The 18,499-nt window shown below is 29.5% G+C and overlaps 2 protein-coding genes across 4 annotated transcripts; one reads left to right on the plus strand and one right to left on the minus strand.

Moving 5' to 3' along the window:
• Positions 1–1,187: 1,187 nt before the first annotated feature.
• LOC108565854 (homocysteine S-methyltransferase 1-like) lies at positions 1,188–17,671 on the plus strand. Of its 3 annotated transcripts, none has more exons than XM_017925508.1 (6): positions 1,188–1,262; positions 16,108–16,315; positions 16,373–16,552; positions 16,609–16,874; positions 16,928–17,145; positions 17,431–17,671. In XM_017925508.1, exons 2-6 carry the CDS (start codon positions 16,114–16,116, stop codon positions 17,621–17,623), a joined length of 1,059 nt encoding a protein of 352 aa, XP_017780997.1. In that variant the 5' UTR covers positions 1,188–1,262; positions 16,108–16,113; the 3' UTR covers positions 17,624–17,671. The 3 variants fall into 3 exon arrangements, with proteins under 3 accessions (XP_017780997.1, XP_017780995.1, XP_017780998.1); XM_017925506.1 differs by lacking the exon at positions 1,188–1,262 and adding an exon at positions 3,548–3,733 and having other exon boundaries at positions 17,431–17,670; XM_017925509.1 differs by lacking the exon at positions 1,188–1,262 and adding an exon at positions 3,553–3,733 and having other exon boundaries at positions 17,443–17,666.
• On the minus strand, positions 17,629–18,323 carry LOC108565855 (mediator of RNA polymerase II transcription subunit 11). Its single transcript, XM_017925510.1, has 2 exons — positions 18,100–18,323; positions 17,629–18,040 (listed from the first exon to the last, which is right to left on the minus strand). Exons 1-2 carry the CDS (start codon positions 18,173–18,175, stop codon positions 17,703–17,705), a joined length of 414 nt encoding a protein of 137 aa, XP_017780999.1. The 5' UTR covers positions 18,176–18,323; the 3' UTR covers positions 17,629–17,702.
• Positions 18,324–18,499: the final 176 nt, after the last annotated feature.

Genomic DNA, 18,499 nt, shown 5'->3' on the forward strand with positions numbered 1-18,499 from the left:
AGCGACAAGAGTGATTAAATGGCAGTAAAAGCGAAGCAACTCTTCCTTCTTAACTCCTTTGAAGATGAACTTCAAACAGTGTATTCTTTGAATCGCTAAAGTTACCTACAAACACAATCATCATTTTTATATCGCATATTTCGTTTTATTTTTATATAAAAATTAACTACAGCTCGTACTTTACATGCACATAGCACGTATTTTGCATAATAATTGCAGCGTAAATAACCATCCGTTACGTGATAGAATGCATTTATAACTGCAAAATGGATTATTCCGATATTGAAATTTAAATTGATTGAAATAGAAAATTTTAAATAATTCGATCAGATACATATTGCAGCTTCCATTTGGCCAACGATTTCGTCCTTGTGCGATATTTCCTCAGCAAATAAATATCGATATTCAGAAGGGCATAGCGTGATAACGACTTGCTCTCAAGGTATAATATCTGCACAGATAATATTATCTGGTTACTCACTAAGATAACCCATCCCTGCGGCTTTGCCATAAAGACATGTGTGGAATATGGAAATTGCCAAACATCGCGCATTCCGCACTTCAAGCGCACACCGGGAATAAATTATTTAGCAGCTTCTAATTCCATACGTATTATTGCAAATTCAAATCTCAAATCCCACACACTCTGTATATTTCATCAAATTTAAACACAGCCGAATATTGTATCTTTGTCTCTGTAATTTAGTTTCGCGCAAAGCGCAAAAACAAACACGGAACATAAATAAAAACAACAACGGTTAAATTGGCCACGACGCCAAAAACTAGTGCTGAATTGGACTGGAAATAACTGACTTCATTTTCAGCTCGTTCGTTCAACTGCTTTTCTATTTTCAACTAACTAGAAATAATTCATACGTAAACAAAAACAAACTATATTATTTGTTTATTATTAAATGCAATTATTATTTCTACATATGTCTATAACAATTATTATAATTTTGTATACTAAATATTTTGTCAAATTTCTATAATTCACAAATTTGAATAATAATTATTAACACAAATATTTTAAACATTCTCCTACAGTTAATTATAAACAATTTATCTATATTTTGAAAAAGCTTTCAATGGTATCATTTTTTTATTAAATAAACCTTTGGTTAACTTTATAGAATTGGTTATGTATGCAACCAAAATTGCATAAAATTGGTATGTATAAAAGCTAACACCAAAGCATGAACTAGTTTAGTTGGTAACAAAACCATTAGATTGTTAAATACCAATACTATTACTACAAGTTGGTAAGTATGATTCATTCCTATTTGTTATCATTTAGAAAATAATTCAACCCACATACATTTCTTTGTAATTGGTCGTAAAATCATATGCAAATAAGCTTTTAAACTAGCTTTCATTTACAAATTTGTTGGTTATAGTTTGACATTATTATTCACAATTACATATTCGATGAATATTTCAATAAACAAATCCGAGGAATAGATGAAATAAAATGTTACGAAAATATTTCAAACGAAACTATGCAAAACGATATTCTAGAAACTTGCATATGACCTTGGTCAGATTTACAGTTTTGAAAAGTCTGAAGTAATTTCACTGTCAAATATTAAAGCTTACTATATAACTTCTTATTAAATATTTGAATTACAATGTTTCTAATATTATTATGTTATTAAAAAAAATAATATTAGATGTTTATAGTTTATTTTTTATATTCTGAACTATTTCAATTAACTTTATTAGTTTTATCTATACTATTATTGTATTGTTTCAAAAGTTTTCATTAACATTAATACATGTTACTTTTCTTATGTTATTGTATTGGAATTATTGTATATTTTTCAATATTAGTTTTAACTAAATAACAATGTGATTTTCAGGATTTTCTGAAAAAATTATTTAACTTCTTAACTTAACAACTATTTTGTAAGAGTGTCCATATTTTTCCATTTTTTATTGTTGAATTTCACTTTATTATAAATATAGTTTATTGCAAAGAGTAATTTCACTAAATTATTATTGACATATCGGTTAGTATCTGTGACTATTGTAGTTACTAAATAATCATCAATTATTTGATTTACATATTCAGAATTTATTTGGTGTTTAAATTTATAAACAGGATATGTTGATAATACACGAGTATTTTCGGGCTTTTAAGCTAATGCAAAAATTAAAATCTCGAGTTATCTCAGGCTTTTAAGTTAAGCAGTTAAAAATGTACAGATGATAAATTAAAAATATATTTCTTTTTTCGTTCTGAAATTGAACAGTTTCGTTTAATTTATTTAATTTCCATCGTGTATATTTATTTATTTGTCTGTTTGCGTACATATTCAATGCAATTATTGAGTGCAGTATGTATAAATATTTTATTTTTTTATGATTATTGTTTACATGAATTGTTTATATGAATATTTGATTTATAATAAAAATACATTTATTTATTTTTAAACGATTATCAAATTGTTTATTTTGTATAAACTCCAATTATCACTCATATCATATTTTAAACAAAAAAAAAACGGAAAAATAAAGCAAATTTATAATGTTAAAACTTAACAACAATATACATATTCACTGCTGCAGTGAATAAACTTTGGAAAATTCCACAATTCAATTAAAATATAATTGTTTATATGAAAATCTGAAAAACGTAGTATTTATTAAATTCCAACTATTGTGTACGTTTTTAAACGTGACGTGTAGCAGTGATAGGACGTTAACTTTGGGGGTCATGGGATAACATTGTTCGAGGGGCCTAGCCTAACTCTATTTGGGGCCCACGGTTAACATTGTTTGAGGGTCCTATCCTAAAACTGTTTGGGGCCCACGGTTAATATTTTTTAAGGGGCCTGGCCTAACATTGTTTGGGGCTTCGACTAAAAAATAAGGTCCCCCTTGGCTAACACTCTGAATTAATATTAATTGTGAGCCTATCCAATTAGATGTGTTTTTATTTGCGTCTCATAAAGACCATGGCTAAATCAGCCCCTCATTAACAATAAATATGTTACTAGTATTACAATAAGTACTATCTCTTTACGTAAATATTGCTAAACAGTAGAACCTCGCTTAACGAGTTTAATCCGTTCCAAAATTTCCGGATTTTTACTCGTATAGTGAAAGATATTTAAAAATACACATAATATATGTATACATGTTTTAAAAATGATGAGCAAGCGCGGAACTTCTCTTCTCATCGTAATGCGAAACGTCGTTCGTTAAGCGAGTCATTTTCTTACAATTAATTGTGCTCATTAAGCGAAATGCTCGTTAAGCGAGTTTCCACTGTATATGATTTAAAATCGATTTTATTACTCCTTTTAAGCTAAGAAATATAGTATTTATTAAATTCCAACGATTGTATGCTGTTTTGAACATGAACTATTGCAGATAGTAGGTGAAATGCGATAAGAAGTTTCTAAACTGTACGCACACATGAAGTTATATTCTCTCGATTGCCGAAAGAGGGATAAAGTAGAGAAGAATGCATCCAATAAATAATAGATGCATCCATGAACTACACTCAAGTGGTGATGTGTGTATTATAGTAATGGAATCAAATGGGCTGATTTTTATAGTGGATAGAATCCGCGTCTCCCGCGAGTTCACAACAAATTTATAAATAGATTTCCTATGGAGGGGACCTTAATATCGCGTGAATTGTTTACAACGAAACTGATCAGTCCGTCGCAATCTCGACTCCGACAAGTTCATCGTCAGACGAGAGAAAAAAGACTTAAACATCCATGTGAGTTTAATTTTTAATTTTCATTAAAAAGAAACCATGAATGATAAGTTCATTCATTGCAACGAAGTGCACTTGATTGAATTAAGGGTAAAAAGTATAAAAAATAAATAAAAGTATAAGCTGAAAATAAAATAATTGTTAATTATAAATATGGGTGGTGGTGGTTGGTGTGCATGGTTTCAGAACGGGTTTTTCAACGGGGTTTTGGCGCCATCCGTCTTCGGAGACGGTGTCCGTTTAATTAGTGCCAGCGCTCTCGAGGGTTGTAATGAAATTAGCGCTTCATGATTACACCTCCAGGAGACACGGAAAATAATTCCCAGACACCCACGCTCAGTCTCTTATTTACTAGACTCGGTTATTAACACGTTGCACTTCCCATCTAAATGAAATGAAAAACAGTTTCAATTATAACAATCTCATTAAAATAGTCTCACATTTAGAAATTTAATTTCTGGCAACAAATTTACACAATTTAAACCTTTTTTTAATATAATAAAAACAATTACTATGATTGCAGAAATGTATTAATATTCAATTAAAGTATTGCACAAACAATAATCAAAACAATAATCCTGTTTACTGTACTAAATCATGACTAAAATTATTTCAAATTATGCATATTTATTACCAAATATAATAAAAATAATCATATTTAGTTCCGGCAATAAGTTTAATATTTAAATGGCAGAAGTCCAAAATGTATAATTGGAGAATAAATGCATTCACTTCAAGTTTTCTATTCTTGACTACAATAATTTTATTTACAAACTTTAACAAATCATTACTAACATTACTTCAAATATTTATTGACAGAGCTAAATCTTTATTAACAATTTTAATTCATGACTATTCTCGAATCTAATTTTCTTATATTATCTTATTATATTAGCTGAAATTAGGTACAAAACTAGATAACCTTCAAAAATAGATATTCTGTTGAGCTAAATCTTTATCAACACGTTTTAAAGATTTTCAGTTTTCTGAAATTAATCTATATTAAGACATCAATGAGTCTTAATATAGATTAATTTCAGAAATTTAACTAATTTTTAATTACATTCGCTGAAATTCAGTAAACATTATAATAACTAAATAATCTTCATTTTCAATCATAAATAAATATTCTAAGCTAAATGTTTATCAACAATAATTAAATATTTCACATTTATGAAATTAATCTCTATGAATATTCTTGAAACTCAACATTAACTAAATAGTTTTCATAAATTAACATATATCAACTTGTTATATTTAATTTTGTCTTCTTACTGAAATAATTTAATAATACTTGAAATTTTATATTCTTCAAAACTATTGAATCATATAATCATTATTAATTAATGATAAAATAATGGCGTTTATTCAACATTCCATACAAATAAAATTTAAATTTCTCATCTTTGTTTACAAATTAATTTAAAGTACGAATTTGTATCAATTTGATTGACGTTTTATTATCTATAATAATCCAATTAACCCAAAGAACGCATATGTTTATTATAATAATCACAATAAATATTTTTGTATTCAATAATTAATGTTTTACAAAACAATTTTGTTTTATCACAAAACATTTTAATGAGTTCATTCGCTTCGCAATGTAAATATAACGAACATAATTCATTCGTCTGAATTGTACGTTAACCGGTCATCACTCCAAAAATATTGTCAGATGTTCGTTATCCGAATACAGTTGATCCTCGCGTAACGAACATTTTATATTGAAGATACTTACTCGTAACAAGAAACACTCGTTAACTCTTTGAGGGGCCACAAAATGTACCACCTTTGGAACATGCCTAGTGGGGCATTATTATAATTTTCTAGGAAATGTCCAGGAAAGAGGAGTTATCTTCATAGTATGTCAAATGATAGGTCATACCATCCGATGTTGATTAAATTGACGTAGTTTTCTGACTCAGTTGTCTTGAAATTTGTTGCGTCTAGAAATTTAGTTAAACGATACAATTTTTCATATATAAATTAATGTAAAATACGATAATGCATTGCATGCCGAGAAAAAGTATAAACAAATAATAACAACGTTTATTCAAAGAAAAATATATACACTTTGTTAAGGAGCGTGAATCATCTTTATATTTTTTTCTATCGCGGAATTAATTAACCTGGAATGCAAATTCGATTTGCAGAAAACAAAATCGTAATAATTTGTTTATTATTTATGATACATACTAAATTATTTATTCTATTCTATTAATGCACTCTTCTTGTGGCTTTTTCTTTGGGGATATTATTGCAAAAATTATTAAAATTTGCACAAGAAAAAGTCACACACAAGTTTGGAAAATGATGTAGCAGGCGCTTGTCATTCGTAATGTGAGATTGTACTCCAGAGGTCGTTCGTTAAGCGAGTCATTTTTGTTACAACTTGTTTTGCTCGTTATACGAATTACTCGTCGCTTGTTAAGCGAGTTTACACTGTATATGGTTTTTGTTCGAACAAGTTCTCACTGTAAATCATTCATATAATAAAGTAAATTTTAAATATTATTTATGGATCATTGAATCATAAAATCTAGTTGATAGCAATTAAAACTACAAACATTTATATTGTAAGTCATACGCACTAACGCCTATAAAGATACACCCGCATTATTTCCATTTATTGGGTATTTACTGACTAAAAATAAATCACATTACTGCAGGCTCATTGCATGTTGAAATTTATCAGCCGCAGGTAAATTTAGCTACAACAACATGAAGTCATATTTTCTATGCGACTGAACTATTTATAAAACACAACCTATGAATAATTGTATTAGAATAGACTGAATGCAAACGCGAATTAATATCGAGTATACAATAAATAATTATTACACGATTATTATAATAATTTTGATTTCGCAATATCAAAATATGAAATGGTTTACTGAACCACTGATTTAATAAATATGAAACTAGATATGAAGCCATGACAATAGAAGCATAACACTAATGTCGACAAGTGGAGAATTATCAATTGCGTTCGGAAGTCGTTATGTTCATCCAACTAATATTCGCTCTCTCACATACAATATGTGTGGGTTTCTATTCAGCTAACAGTTATTGAATATATGATTCGTTCGGCCTTAACTACTGTTTCATGAATGCCATTCGATTGGTATTTCAATACGCTGTAGCTATCCGGAATAATTATCTTTTAATTTGTCCAGATTTGTTTTTCTCCACAATGAATTTGTACTTCAGTGTTGTATTTATAGTAACATGAATACTCTGCATTGTCAATTGAATAATTGACTTTTGACATCTAACGAAAGTTAAATTATCTTTAAATTTGACAAGATTTTTTACTTTGAATTTGTGCAATCATTTAGTTAAGTTAAGAAATATGATGTGCTGTGAATAATTGACGTTTGACAGCTTACATAAGATATACAATTGTATTTGAATTGGTTGATACTGCTCAATTTTAAACTAGTTCAAAAAAAATGTTCCGAATAAAGTATACATATTAATTATTTAAACAAATATTTATAAATTTCATAATAAAATTATAATTTAAATATGCTCGATTCAATTTGTTTTTCTTGTATTGGTTTTAATTCAAAATTACGGTGCGTGCGTGGAGATGTATGTGTTGTTAATTAAATGAATTAAAAATGCATTTGGTCAATTATTTAAATACGGTAAATCGTGTTCCATTGGAACGAATTACGAATTTGGTTAGTTTTAATTAGTTTTGGTAGATAATTCGTTATTGAATTAGAATCACCACCGTTAAATGGATAGTTAAGGTTCAATTATAAATGTAATTATCCTATAAATAATTAACATTGTCACAAAGAAACAGAGAAAAAAAGTAAAGATTTTTTGGACAGAAATACAAATTTAGTAATTACTACTATTAATTAGATTTATTTATGAATTGAATATTACAATATTTAAGGTTTCAGCTTTATTTACTACAGCTATTATTTAAATTATTTTTCTATTTTATAGAAATTAAAAATATTTATGAAATCAAAAACTGTGTGGAAATCTTACATTTAAATGTAATTATTATTATTTGTTTAACATTTAAAACAACATACACTTTGAACTCGTCTCTTAACGATGTTAGTAGCTTTGTACAGGGGAACCTCGCTTAACGAATTTACTCCGTTCCAAAATTTCCGGCTCGTATGGTGAAATACTCGTATAGTGAAACATATTAAAAATACACATAATATGTGTACACAAGTTTTAAAAATGATGTAGCAGGCGCGGAATCCAGGACTTCTCTTCTCATCGTCACTCGTTATGCGAAACGTCGCTCGTTAAGCGAGACATTTTTCTTACAATTCATTTTACTCGTTAAGCGAAATGTTCGTTATGCGAGGTTCCACTGTATATGTAAACGTAATGTGTGTTTTTTTTTTCAGAGTTAATAACAAAATTATAATACAAATTGTTCTCCATTTTTTATGGTTATATAATTTGTATTAAAACCATATTTTTTGTTGTAGACGACAATTATTTAATTAGTCTCGATATATCAATTTTGCAAAATATGAAAATCATAAAAATACACACAAAAATTACGTAATAATCAGAGGTCGTCTATAATCAAAGTGCAAGCAAATGAACTTTTCAATAAAATTTTTCTTCTTTTTTTTCTGTCTGGAAATCATAAAAGTAATTATTATGTGATAAGACAGGTTTTATGAGGGATCAATACTTATTTGCGTCATTGCATAGATATTTAAAAATATTGATTTAACAATATAGGATTAAAATTTACAACATTCAATTCATAAATTCCAACATTACAAGTAAAGAGACTTTATGTAATTATATTTATTGACATAAATATTGCTCGTAATTATTAAATCATATTGTATCAAAATCTTAATAAAAATTTGATTGATTGATATAGATATTAAGTTTGAAAAAGAACAATTTTTGTATTAAACAAATGTACATTTGCAATACCTCGCAGAGTGCGGATAATCGCTCGGACTAATCGAGGACTTTAATACCGAAGAAAAAACAAACTTGACTAACTATACTTTAGGAAAGATAATAATTTTCTGTGCTCATTTTTTAGAATTTATTTTGTTAATTAAAATTTATTATTTTTTTTCGAAATTTTCTATTAATTCTATGCAGTATTTTATTTAAGTAAAAAATGATTTTATTTAGTGTATAATAACACAAATAATTACAGTGATATAAGTGAGAATGAAAATAATTTAATATTAATTGTAAATACTAATAATAATCGTTTTATATAATGGGTATTAAATTATTTTTAGTATTTGATCAATGAAAATATTTAAAAGAGGAAAAAGCTATAGTCATTAGCATTTTACAATTATTGTTGATAATTGGAATTATCTATATGTATATTTATGTTGTTGCAATAAACTTTTTTTTATTATTGTATATTAAATGTATACTTTAAACTTGATTTAGTGCATTTTAAATAAAATTAAAAATGTACAGTGATAATGTATAGTGATAATGTATCTCGTCGATATTGCTTTATCAATTATTTTTAGTAGGTAGTTGATAGTTGATGAAGTTCATAGTTTATCGTGGGATTTGATACTATCCAACAGAATAAAGAAAGGAGTAAAAGAGAGAGGAAAAGAGAGAAAGATTAATTTATCTGTGAACACAGTAAACAAGATAACAACAAAGCGATTTCGGCGAGTAAAGTATGAAAGTCAGGCACATTGTGTGGATGCAATTTGCCGAAAAAGTGTATAAATATATTTCGTGCAACATTTAAACTCCCCCGCACAATTGCAATAAAATTTAATCTCGTACATTGTCGACTCCATTTTAATACCGTTTCACCCGCAGCGCATTACCAAACAACTTTCATTACCTCGGGCTGCCACCCCCCAAGAGGAGCGGCGCAATTTTATTAAGCACGAAGCCAAAGAGTAGCAGAAAAAAGGAGGAAGATGCTCCGAAGGAAATCGGTCTTTTATATATACGTATAAACTCGCACACATATATTTTTTTTGTGATCTTCTCTTAACTCGTATACATCTCACTGACTCTCACCACACATCAACGACATGTATAAAAAGGTCCTTTTAAAATGATAAAAGCGTATTATTGAATTTATTAGATCCGAAACTGAATATCGGCGGTGAATTATATTCGTAGAGCGCAAATTGAGTGATCCTTTCCGATGGGAATACAATTTCGGCACGTCCGGGACACGGGTAAATATTTTTCGGAGCAAGAGAGGATAGGATGTTCAGACGGCGGCGGGGGTGGCTGCGTTGCTGCAGATTTATAATACCTTTCGGACCATTATTTTCTTTCACCTATACATAAAATCAACATTTACATCGATTCCCGAGACTGCCGAACCAACGTCGACTTTCGCCCATCAATCCTTGTTCGACTGACGGCTATCAGAAAACCCGGCGACGCTGAAATATTTATTATTACCTTCATTCATGTAATTTCTAAGGACCAGACATGACCCGAACGACGTCCGATGTCCTTGTTCTATGCATAAAACTTATCACTTCGCACAACAAGAAATGCGGCAGAGAAACGGACTATTATAAATCTGAAATATCCCATTCGAGTGCTTTACTTAAGAAATAATAAAACTGTAAATATAAATTGAAAATATTCTAATTGTCATAATATTAAGTACAAAACGTAGGTTGAGAAAATACCATTGAAAATAGATTTTTATAATAGCCGCACTTATTCAATCTTCATTATTTTATTTTATTTATTTATAGAAATGTATAATAATGTTGTTAAAAAGCATACAACTTATTTTCTATTGCACATACATAGGAGAAACTTTTATTTGCAAGAAAGCTGGATTTAATTGTCTTTAGACCATTAAATAATTAAACAAATTTACCCTCTATAATCTTCAAGTTTAAAAAAATTGATGAATATAGTAAAATAATGAAGCTAGACGTGTTTGTCTAAACGTTCAGTGGATTTTGTAAATTAACTAAGAACCTTACTAAACTAAAACCTTACAACTAATATCAGTTTTCATTTTCTTTTCAATTTACGTAACAGAGACGATTTTGTGTCAAATTTTTTATCTTTTTAATCAAATAATTAAAATAATTCATTCATTTTCATATTATAGGCTCAAAAACCGTTTTTATAGTTGGTTTTCGAATTACATAAATTTCCTTTAAAAACCATATTTCAAAAACCGGGTTTTAAAAACTGACAAACCCACTTTAAAATTTGCCATGTTTGTTTCCCGTTTTAAGTCCAATGGTTCATCTTTACTAAATAACTGAAGAAATACAAAGACTACTTTATTTGTTGCATATCTATTTGTTTCTTTATTATTCTTCCGAAAAAGTCATTATTCATAGCAGTGACACGCCAAGAGATTTTAAGTGTCCATAAAAAAATATTGAAATTCAACAATAATTTTTTATAATAAATAAATAAATTGTAAACTTAAAATTCTAAAATATACTATATATATATAGTCGTTTGGAACGTGTCAAGAGGTTAATATAATATGCATATTCGTTTATCGATCTAAAGTAATATCTTGAAAGTTAACATAAAATATATATATAGTGGATATTTATTTTCTAACTCCATATGATAATACGAATATAAACTTTAACTATATACAATGCAGATTAAATCGTTAGTAAGGTAATGCACACTGGTCGATGTGCACTATACAATGTATGCTGTATGTAAACACATTCGTTCCGTATCGAGAGTTTAAGTTCAATTCCCTAGTTAATCCACCGCATAAATAAGTTAAAGTGTTGTTATCATATCAGTTGGTAACTATGATAATTCACCTATCGATCAACTACATAACAATATAAAATCGTAATATCCGTAATTCTCCCAAAACTCCAGACGTCAATTAACATCGTATTATTAAGCTCCAACTCCGATCCAACTCAAATATTATCCTACACTAATTACCGAACGTCTTTAAATAAATAAACAATTAAACTTTGGTGAATTCGAAATCTAATAGCCTTTCCCGAGACAAATTAGTTAAAGCCTTTATTTCGAAGGTCCAAAACATTAGAGCCTAAATAACGATGAATACCCAAGATAGCCGACCATTTGAATTTATGTACAATTATCTGCAAACCCCAATATAAATTTTGATAATAATTTGCGTTTTCCAAGCGTATACGTATAGGCAAAACAAGAGAATAATCACGATCATTGAAGCGAATACCGAATAACAAGTCGCATTGTATCAACACCATGCGTAATTGCCAATGTTATATCATCGTCGTATTATGCCGTCTTGTTTAAACAAGTCCGCACGAATCTAAGCTATTCCGCTTTCTTCATTTCTTAATCATATAAAATAGTCACAACAATATTCTGTTATTGCCAAGCTGAACTTCCTTACTTATAATCAACGCTTAGAATATACTAAAGTAATAATACTATATCTTGCATCATTCTTCAAATTCCTATACAAAATTTGTAAATAATTTTATAAAATTTAATCATGTTTTGTTTTTAAGCTCCAATACATATATAATTACTTAATGTTGCTAATCTAATTTTGTTCTTACAAGGTGAAAATTTTTAGTTCTTCCAACAAAAATGTTGTTTTTAATTGCAATTGAAATCTAAATAGGGATTTATAATAATTATATATATATTTAAGTATATTTCAAAATATTTATATTTGTACATAACTTGAATGAACTTTCTCAAGTAGAAAATCTTATTATTATGTAAAAATACAGTCTTGTAGTAATATTTCAACTTAACTTCTGCAAAAACCTTAAAACTATCTATGTATTTTACAGTTTAAATCAAAAGATCGAAACTTTTGTGTCTTAAAAATAGAATTATACATAAGTACACAATATTATTGTTTTTACATGAATTATCATTTTTTCCCTTTCTAAAGTCTTTGACTAGTCCTGTTTCAAACAGGAACATTCGTAGAATCGACCCGGACTATGCGAGGTATTGTTGTATGATTCTTCTTACTAATTTTCTATAACATACTATTACCTATTAGCATAGATTGAAGATGACTAAAAATTCTAACACGTAAATCAGTCAAAACTTTTATAAAATATGAATACAGAATGAAAGATATAAAGAGATACAGATATAAAGCGTTTTCTTTAATTTCGCAGCGCAATCAAAAGAATTGTTGAAGAAAATATTTCATTTCCATTTTCATTTAAATTTAATAATAAAAAAAAAAGAACGTGAAACGATGCGACGCGTTTTGCCGTCAAGTTATTGCCGGGCCATTTGCGTTTGGTTGCTTTAATGAAGATTGGAAAGTTGCGCAACTTACTGGCCGAGTATAAATGTGCAATCACCGACACACACAGTCACACAGCCTTGTAGAAGGAGAAAATTTATATTAAAAAATATTTACTCCGAAAGTTTTCTAATACTCTTCCGAAGTTACCTTATCTTTATTGTACCTGCCTCGGATATATGGACTGAGCGAACGCTCGCTCCGTAAACACATTTGTCTCCATAATAAGCAACAAACAGATTTCCAGATTAAAATCGACCAAATCTTTTACCGTCTACACTTTCAATCTGTTACTTTTTTTTTGTTCTTATTTTCTTGACTATTCAATTATTTATTGTGTTTTACATTTTCTTATCTCATACTGATTAAATGATAATTAATTACAAATCCTAATTAATCAACAAATGATGATTGACTAATTTCTATAAATCTATTAAAATAATAGAATACGAATATTTGGAGACAACTACTATAATTGTGTCATATATTAAAGTGCTTATACTTCATTTGAAATTTGTTCTGGCCTTACGTAAAAATAATCAAATACATCTTATAAAATATTGACACTTACCGAAAATATTGATTTTTCAATAAAACAATAACGACGTTCACTTTTTCATATTTATAAATTGAAGTATTTTGATAAGTCAATTAAAATTATCAACATTTTGTAGACAACTACCAAAATTGATGAATATTCTAAAATGTTACATCTTTTTTATAGAAAAGGTGTTTTAAATTTACAAAAGAAAGATTAAAATTAATTCGTCAAGGCTGTAACTATCTTATTTTTATATCGTATAAACAGTCACTTACTTAGTTCAATGTTTGGCATCCCTATAAATACTTGGAATCATGCCCCTATTATACGAGAACATTGGATACAAACATTGAATACAAAATTAGATTTAAAAAAAAGTACACTCTTGGTTCGATTAACGAATTCGTACTCAGAGGTAGAAAACACTATGAACAAAAAAAAAGTTGACCAGTCAACTTACAAATTGAACTCACAGTTTAAAATATGAATCTAAAATTGTTTGTTTGTATTATTATTTCTTAATAAATCCATAAATCATGACCATATTTAGTAAAAAAAAATCATTTTTTGTTAAGAACTTCTCTAATTTTCTTTCGTTTAGATGAATGTAGTATAAATCTTCCACTGAAAAAACTTCAAATTTCTTGGACATTTTTTTCTTGTAGTATAACGTCTGGTCATATTTTGCTTCGTTATATAGAAGCTTCTTTATCAGAAGCAATTTTGAGCGAGGTATGACTGTGTATGAAAATTGAATTAAATGAAATAAACATTTTCGATTTAATTAGAGAAAAATTTCAATTGTTTCAATACATTTGTAAAATTTATCATCACCCCAATGATTTTGTGTACAAAGCATATAAAAAGTTAAAATAAAAATACATTAGAAACGTTGATTCTCAAAATGGAGGGTTGCAGAAAAATTGATCAATCCTGGATATTTTTTCTACACATATCCATCGTAGTGAGTCGTAGACCAAAAAGTTTGAGAAGCGCTGCATTAAAGAATGATATTAAATATAAAATTAATCCAATGGAAATAAATAATTGTTCAATACTTTTATAAAATTCTTTGTAATTCATTATCATCACTGGAATGATTAATGTAATCATCAAGCATATTCATAACATTGAGTATATACAACGCTTTTAATATATGAAACGATGAAAAAAATCCGTGAGAAAAAAATGATTAACGTATTATTGTGGACAGCTGTATCGATGTTGTTGACCCTGTATTATCACAAACCCACGTTGTTTTTTTCTCTCACTCCTTGGTTTATCCCGTGTTATGAGATATTTTTGTTGACACTGAATGCAAGTCATGATAAACATCTGTACAATTTCATCGGTATTAATAATGTTTTTACGTGATCGGTGCACGTACACATCCAGCATCATGTTTAATAATAAATTTTAATTCAATTTGCACACAATTCAACGCTAAACCGTTCAATTAAATTTATTTTAAGAAAAAAACGGTTTCGATATTAATTACGCCTTGATTCAATAACAAGATCGCGTTTTAATGATTACGAATCATCACATTTTAATTCCTTCCATACGAAAGTTCTACATGTTTTGTTTTGTTTGTTTGATGTGAAATATTACAAGCATAATAATAATGATCGGTTACGCCAATATCGCGGACTGTTTAAAACGGGTCTAATCGAGGACTTTAACATCACATAACAATAAACTACACAAGCAAAGACTGCATAAAGTGAAAAACAACAATAAATAATTTTTGTGTTATGTGTTATTTTCGTATTGCTGTATTAAAATTTAGTTTGTTTTCAAATTTTCAAATCGGACTATAGTGAATCCGGACTGAACGAAACTCGACTATATACGTAACAACATTACCTAAATATTATATAATTTGAGGTATTAACTAAGTATAAATTGTTAATTATCATTTAATTTGGTACAAAGTTCTGAATATTTACAAGTTAATTGAAATTTCTAAATTAAAATGGAATGAAACATGAATGAGTTCCTCGAATTTGTTGCTTTGCTTCTAGATGTAAAGCACGGCTGTGTTTATTCGGTGTTAACTTGTTGAAACGTGCATTTTAAAACTAATTCAATTAATGTTTTCAGGCGAGTATACGTGCATGCATAATAATATCAAAGTTCAATTTTATTCCATAAATAATTTAAATTCCAAACACGTAGATAAAGCATTTTTATGTTATTTTTCTTATATTGCTTCTTGAAATGTACAAAATATTTAAAAATATGTAATTAAAGAGTTATATTTTCAGTCTAAAAGAGATTATATTATACTTTGATTTGAAAGCTCTCACATATTAATTAACTTCTCTGATAAATTCCGACCAGTCGGGATGATCGCGTAATCCAGACGTGCTTGCATATTAATTAATGCACAAAGAATATTCGATAGAGTTGCCGATAAATCAAAATGGAGCATGTACGAAATTAATTATGGCAATAAATTTCCAATTAAATATTAATTAGTGCTCGCGGTTTCGAACTGCATTATCACTTGTTTTCAGACCATCTAAAATGCAACGAATCCATCCATATCCCATCATTTCATCCATCGTACGCATACATTAATCCCGTTGTTATTTGCAGAGTACGATGCCACCAGGAAACGGAAGCTCGACCGCCTGCAAACAAGATTCCGAAGACTACCAAACTATTAAACTTTTAGATGGAGGGTTCGCATCTCAATTGAGTTGTCACGTCCGGAATCAGATCGACGGGGATGTCCTCTGGAGCGCACGATTTTTGTCGACCGACCCCGAAGCTGTGATAAGGACGCATCTGGACTTCTTAATAGGTAGCAATCGAGGAAGTGATTTAAAGGATGAACTTAATTGATTTCAATGATTTTTAGCTGGATCAAACATCATCGAAACTAATACATATCAAGCAAGCATCGGCGGCTTCAAGGAACACTTGAATCTGACCGAGGAGGAATCTTATGCTCTCATTAAGGAAGCCGTATATTTGGCCAAAAGCGCCTTAGAAAGGTTTAAGAAAGAATACATTCCAGTGGCAGATTACGCCAAATTCAGTATGATAATCATAATTAATCCTAAAATATAAATCATTAGAGCTTTGATTTTGCAGATAATGACAGGCCTTTGATTGTTGGATCTGTGGGTCCGTACGGTGCATCGCTACATGACGCTTCTGAATACTCAGGGTCTTATGCAAAGACGACGCCAGTGCAAACAATGAGGGATTGGCACAGGCCGAGAATCGCAGCTCTCGTTGAAGCCGGCGTCGATATGTTGGCTTTAGAAACGATACCTTGCAAGGCTGAAGCGGAGATGCTAGTTCAACTCATCAAAGAATTTCCTAGCGTTAAGGCGTGGCTGGCTTTCAGCTGTGGCGTAAGTCTTAATAAAATACATTAGACAATTAATTCGATTTATATGTTGCGCAGCAAGATGGAAAGTCCACCGCTTACGGGGAGAACTTCCAACAAACTGCTAAAAAGTGTTACGAGATGAATCCTCAGCAATTAGTGGCCGTTGGCGCCAATTGTTTAGCACCAAGACTAGTGGAGTCTTTGTTTACGGGCATTAACAAAGGCAGAGAGAACAGACCGATTCCATTGATCGTATACCCCAATAGTGGAGAAAGTTACAATGTGGAACAGGGGTAAAGTTTATACAGTCAATTACATTAATTAAACTCTTTTACTTCCTACACCCTCAATCAATCTCTTTGAAAGTATTGATTTCATTTCATTTAAAAAAATCAATGGTTTCAATTAATAAGAACAGTTATAAATTACATTTCATCAATACTCAATAATAGTATGAGAATCATTGGCTGGAATTAATTATTGATTTATCATATAATTGCTTTGGCTAATTCGCGTCATCTGCTTTTGAAGGCATTCACGTGGCTTAGCAATCTAACCGATATTGTATTTATGAAAAGTGAATATTCCAGATGGATTGACAGGGAGAAGTGTGAACCAGTGGAAACTTACATCCACAAATGGCTGGACTTGGGAGTCAAATACATTGGAGGTTGTTGCAGAACTTATGCAGCAGATGTTACCAGGATAGGAAATGAAGTGAGGAAGTGGCAATTCATGCAGCAGGAGCGACAAATCAATGGCGTCAATTAATATTAAACTTGGACTATATTATAAAACTTACAAAATACATATATTATAAACTTACAAATTGGACATATATATTTGAACATTATGTGGCTGGTGCAATTGCTGTAGATGTGCTTGCTCCATTCCCTCCACTAGAGCTACGTCCAGCTGTCCTTCCTTGAGCATGCTTTAATTTCAATCTATCCAATTCATTCACACGGGATCTGGCATGCTCCAACCTATGCCAAGCCATTTGTAGAACCTTCTGTGAGGCATATCCAGATCCTTCATGGGGTTGTCCAGTTGATACTTGGGTCAAATAATTTATTTGCTCTGTGAGTTTGTTTTCAACTGCGCTCAGGGTTTTCAGGAAAGTTTGGGTATGGTTTTCGGCCTGCTTCAGACTCAATTTCTCCTTGCTCAACTCAACAAAAACTTGACCTAATAAGCAATACAAGAAACGTTATTAAATTTGTTTATATTTGATTCATATTTCATACCTGCACTGTGTAAACAAGTTATTATATCTTTTTCAATCGTATCCAACGCCGAAATTCTTTCCATTGGTGCAGTCATTGTGCAGGTTATAAATTAACAGAATATCGTTAAACTACTTTAGAACAGTAAATAAATCTCTCTTAATGAAACCTCAACTTTATTTTCAACATGAACAACTTTGCTTTGATTGTTGTAAAATAACAACCAATAACAACTTACTCTTTCTTGTCAATAAACTAGTTCCTTTTTGGAAATAAAGCTAACTTCATTTGTGTAAATTTGGTTGCATAACACATTACTTTATAAATTACGAAACATTTTCAATAAATTAATATTATTTATAATGAAACAATTTAGTTACATAAGTCATTATTAATTGACTTTTTAGTAATTAATTAAAAT

This window comes from Nicrophorus vespilloides, unplaced genomic scaffold, assembly GCF_001412225.1.
Source record: "Nicrophorus vespilloides isolate i.1.1-1 unplaced genomic scaffold, Nicve_v1.0, whole genome shotgun sequence".
Classification (NCBI taxonomy): domain Eukaryota; kingdom Metazoa; phylum Arthropoda; class Insecta; order Coleoptera; family Silphidae; genus Nicrophorus; species Nicrophorus vespilloides.

Bases quoted from the DNA above. Each gene is read 5' to 3' on its own strand.
- LOC108565855 (XM_017925510.1), bottom strand. From the start codon at position 18,175: ATGACTGCACCAATGGAAAGAATTTCGGCGTTGGATACGATTGAAAAA. The intron at 18,041-18,099 runs GTATGAAATATG...ATTGCTTATTAG, and splicing joins AACTTGTTTACACAGTGCAG to GTCAAGTTTTTGTTGAGTTG.
- LOC108565854 (XM_017925508.1), top strand. From the start codon at position 16,114: ATGCCACCAGGAAACGGAAGCTCGACCGCCTGCAAACAAGATTCCGAA. The intron at 16,316-16,372 runs GTAGCAATCGAG...AATGATTTTTAG, and splicing joins GCATCTGGACTTCTTAATAG to CTGGATCAAACATCATCGAA. The intron at 16,875-16,927 runs GTAAGTCTTAAT...TATGTTGCGCAG, and splicing joins GGCTGGCTTTCAGCTGTGGC to CAAGATGGAAAGTCCACCGC.